This window comes from Gavialis gangeticus, unplaced genomic scaffold (assembly GCF_001723915.1).
Source record: "Gavialis gangeticus isolate Ggan-Ray unplaced genomic scaffold, GavGan_comp1, whole genome shotgun sequence".
NCBI lineage: Eukaryota > Metazoa > Chordata > Crocodylia > Gavialidae > Gavialis > Gavialis gangeticus.
Window position 1 is genome coordinate 3,460,878 of NW_017729012.1, and position 4,495 is coordinate 3,465,372.

Sequence of the window (4,495 nt, forward strand, 5' to 3'; positions counted from 1 at the left end):
TCTTGTCCAGAGCAGAGATTTATTCACCCAAAAGAATTCTAAATATCTAGAATTTTGTTAGCAGAGTGCACTTTTTTGCCAGTTGCATAAACTAATACAGACCCCTTTGTTAATACTAACCATTTTCATTAATTTAATAGCAATTCTGGAAGACAGGTTGATAGAAAATATAAAAAAAATTTGTTTTTACTGTACAAAGTTTACATCACATTTGAAAAGAAAACGTGTTTTCACCATATTACAGACTCCATTTACATACACTACTGAAGTCGTAGTTATTGTAGCGGTATTGTACAGCCAGCTTCACATTTACAAGTCTAAAATGATACAGACTTACAGTGCGATTCACTCCCTTACATCACCACAACAAATCGAGCAAATGACCATCAAACAAAGCAATGTAATGGCTCCATTCAGTTCATAACATGTGTCTAAGGAAAGTAAAGGCCCAATCCTTTCCACCCCAGTGTAACTGTTCCAAAGCAATACTTAGCATATTGTAGTCAGAGTAATGTGCTGCACAATTTGAGTACAGACATCCAACACACTATGGAGCCGGATTTTGGACACTGGGTTTTTAAAGCAGCCATTCCCATGGAAATTGGGGTGGGTGTTGTGCTGACCTGTGAATAGGCCACGTCTTTGTACAGGGTACTTCCAAAATGTGTGAATTATTCAGGGCAGTGGGCATCAAAGTGGTGTGCCAAGCTGACTGATCATGTGGTGCTAGCTTTCTCTTTTCAGCTGATGATTGTTAGAAGATTGACAACCTCCCCCCCTCCACACACACTGTTTTTCTTTCCCCTGCATGGCTAAAGCATGTTGCCAGAGGTGACAGCTGGTGGTGAAGGGAAGCCAGGGATGCTTTCCAAGATTGTGAATGGTGATTTATGAAATGAAGCAAGAGTCTCTGGGACTCCTTTCCTACTTCCTTGCTAAGGCATGTTCCCACACTGAGAAGGTCTGGGCACCTTAGCTTCAGGGTCCAATTTTAACCCATGCAACTTGCAGAAATGAATTGCAGTGAGTACACTGAGGCTACTGCTGCCACATAGTCAAACTGAGTCACCTGAAAGACTGACATTTCAGAGCTCAAGGGGAATTAAACAGTTCTCACTCGCAAAGAATATTACTGTGCTTGGGAAAAACTCATGTTGAAGCCAATGGAGGTTTTGTCTCATCAGCCTTAAATCTGCTGAAGGTAATTTTTAGATGCACTGAAGAACTGCCTTCCAACTCCAGGCCCACGTTGTGTCAACAATATTTAGGCATCACCTCTTGCAATGGGATTCTGCTTAAACCTGATGCCATCACTTGACCTTTCTTTAGAGTTGATATTAACAGTAGCTAGATGGTGCAGATCACTTGCTCCACATGCAGACAGCTTCAGGGGAGGAAGGTGAAAGAGTACCTCAGTGCCAGACCTGGCTCCTACCACACAACCCACTGTTCTTTCTTTACATTCAAGACGAGTTAAAAGCACTTTATTTGCCACAGAAAGAGCACACCTTATCTTTGGCCTCCATTTGTTACGTTGCATTGAACGCCATGCTCAGAAACCCTTTGCACCATCTTACTGACTGTGCTAGAACTGGGGAGTGGATATTCCTATGTGGGTGCCAGCTGTGTCGGCCTTCCCCACTAGTGAAAACCCTGCCCCTCCCACACAGCCACCCCTGGGGTGTTGTGAACCCCATTTTCTCTGCTCCACAAATGGTTTGGAAGGGGCCGGTGGGTGGTATAAGCATGTGACAGTTAGGAAGTGGTGAGATGTCTGTGCAGATGCAGCTGCTGCTAACCAGGGACACAACAGCCTTAGGGCTTCTTGTGCACGTTTTTTTGAGGGCCCAAATCCTTGTCCCACTGAGGTCCCCCAGGAAACCCTCCTCAGCTTTGGCAGGACTAGGATGTCTTTGTTTCCTTCGAGCGTCAGTACCAAGCAGCGCTTGCTCAGCTTGCCGCTGCTGGAATGAATGTGTAACGGAGCATCTGATAGGGTGGTAGGGAGCCCCTGACTGGTTCTGTCCTCTGTAGTTACATAAACCTGCAGACAAGACTTGTACTTGGTGATTTATCATTACTTAGAAGCACAGTTATTTTACTGACCTGCCCTGCATTGTGCAAACCTCTCTCCCTTGCTAGTTTGCGCTCTTTTCAGCTGTACAGTCGGCCTTCCCCTGCATGAAGTTTGGGGCAGCCTGGGCTATTTTGCAAGAAGGTGTCATAAAAGAGCTCGGCTGCATCTGCACCTCGCCTGTGAGACATCTGCAGTGCAGCTTGCAAGGGGGGTGATTCAGCTGTACTAGCCCTGAACAAAGCCAGGTATTTTAGGTGTTCAGGTGGCGTGCCCCTTAACAGTAGGGGACATATCTGTTCAAGAGGTGCAAGATGTGACTCTTCTTCCTGAATAAAAGGTTGTGTCGCTTCTAGTTTCCACCCAAAATACACATTGCTTAAAAAAGATCAGTCGCTCTAGCCCCCAAGTCAGGCTGGGGCCCAGCAAGAAAGATGCAGGTAGTATTTGTCCACACTCTGCATAACCTGCTTGTCACAAAAAGGAAATCAGGCAATTGTCTTTTGGGCTTGGTTTGGTTAAAAAGTGGGGGAAAAATGTGCTGAAACTGAAAGTGGAGCTGTGGTTAGGAGGCAAGAACTATGTAGCACTGTTTCTCATGCACCACATCCCTGATTTACAGGACTGGATTTTGCTAATTCTGAAACCCCAGAAAAGAAAGAATTGATGTCTCTGTGCAAGTTGCCTGACATCCGGCCTCATGCGGGACTTTTGTAGTAGCCAGGTTAACCTCATGTATAGGAGTGAACTTCAGCCCCAGAATAAGTGAATGGTTTCCTCTATTCTGTTGCCTTCACCTCCTCAACTAGCTCTATACCCATCGAGGGTGTTCATACACGTGCTGGGGGTGGTGCCTTAACTAGACTGGCTCCAAGAGCCACTCTAAATAAAGTGCCTGGAGTGTCTCATGTATCAGCGTCCCCATGCTGAAAAATGGTGTCGGGAGTAGGGCTTTTATAGACCCCGCTGCGGTGTGGTGTGGACAGCAGTCTCTATTGCTGTTTCCCCTCAACTTGTAGTAAACAGTACAGATGTGGTGCTGCTATTCTTTCCCCTGCTGGCAGCAATTACACACTTGGAAAATCAGAGTAAATGCTCCCAATTACACCAGTGCAAGAAAGCCCAGAGGTACTGAGGACACATTGTCTCGCACTGTAAATGGAGACCTCAACTCCCACATGAGTGCAACGACACAGAGTGCAGCTGGTAACCGATTACTGAGAAATTACATTCATGAAGGAAGGGTGAAATCCTAGCGAACCTCTGAAGGATTTGGAAACTCGAGTGTCACTGGCTTTCACTGGGAAATGGATACCTGCTACCAGGAGGCTATTCTTGAAAATCCTCCCTTCCCATGAAGACGGAGTCTTTGAGAAAGAGGTTTTGCTCTCATTGCTGTTCAGGATTCTGTTCCGTTTTAGACCTGAACTGAGTGTGGTCCAGTACGGACAACCAAGGCCAGATTTGCAAGAGTAACTGAGGTTGGAACTTGGAACCAGCCCAAAGTTTGGATGATACTGTGGGAAAACCTGAGTAGGAGGTCAGCTACTAGCTCAAGTAAACCACAGTGCAGTGCAGATGTTATCACTTTGAGGAAATGCTTATGGTTCTGTTCTAGCAATTTGTTTGGGGAAAGATTCTGGGGAGCATCTTGTTTATAGCACTTGCATTAGAGTGTCTCATACGCAAGCAACTTCCATTGGCTTCAGCAGAAACTGTGTGAATGCTTGGAGGGCAAAAGTTTGCCCTGAGCTAGTCCACAGATGCAACAAGAACCAGTTCTTTTTCAGTGATGCTTGAATGCTCACACTCTTCTAACAACAGTTTAACACTTTCTTTTTTTTTTTTTTTTTTTAAAATAGAAAGAGTTTCACCCACTTCTGTCAGTGTTTCTAAATAACCATTGGTGCTTAGGCAGAATTCGGATCACAGCCAGCAGTTTGAATGGATGGTTGCATGGCATTCCCAGGTGGCTGCATGAGTTCCATGGTTCAGATGATGCCATGAAGGTTTCTGACGGGTTGTGTAAGCAGGCAGACAACACTCAACGAGACAACTACACACCATGCTATAGCTTTTGATTACTTGGTTCCAGGATTCCCAAGCCAAATCTTTCAAAACGGAGGACAACTTTGCTACTGTTAATGCTGGAAAGAGTGGGGAAGGAGAGGGAGAGAAAATTACTTTCGATTTGCCTTACAATATTATAGAGTCCTATAAAGGAAATATAATGGGTTAGACCCAGCAATCACACACAATGCAAGGTCATTCAGCAAAAGAGGTTTAAACAAGCAATACTGAGCCTTGTTAACAGGATTTAGCCAACGTCCTGTCTCCCACAGTCTGCAAGGTAGGGTGCAGCCAGCTCAAGTCTGTTCTGCTTCGGTGTGGAGAAATGCCAGAAAAAAAAAATACCCGGCT

General features: G+C 45.2%; 1 protein-coding gene across 3 annotated transcripts in view; it reads right to left on the reverse strand.

Annotated features, from left to right (window-relative positions):
• The window catches only part of KSR1 (kinase suppressor of ras 1), a 104,958-nt gene continuing 100,463 nt past the window's right edge, over positions 1–4,495 (reverse strand). For all 3 annotated transcript variants that reach the window (XM_019511050.1, XM_019511052.1, XM_019511055.1), the window contains one exon: positions 1–4,221. In XM_019511050.1, the coding sequence (XP_019366595.1) occupies positions 4,143–4,221 (79 nt within the window). In that variant the 3' untranslated portion in view covers positions 1–4,142. The remainder of the gene's footprint in view (positions 4,222–4,495) is intronic.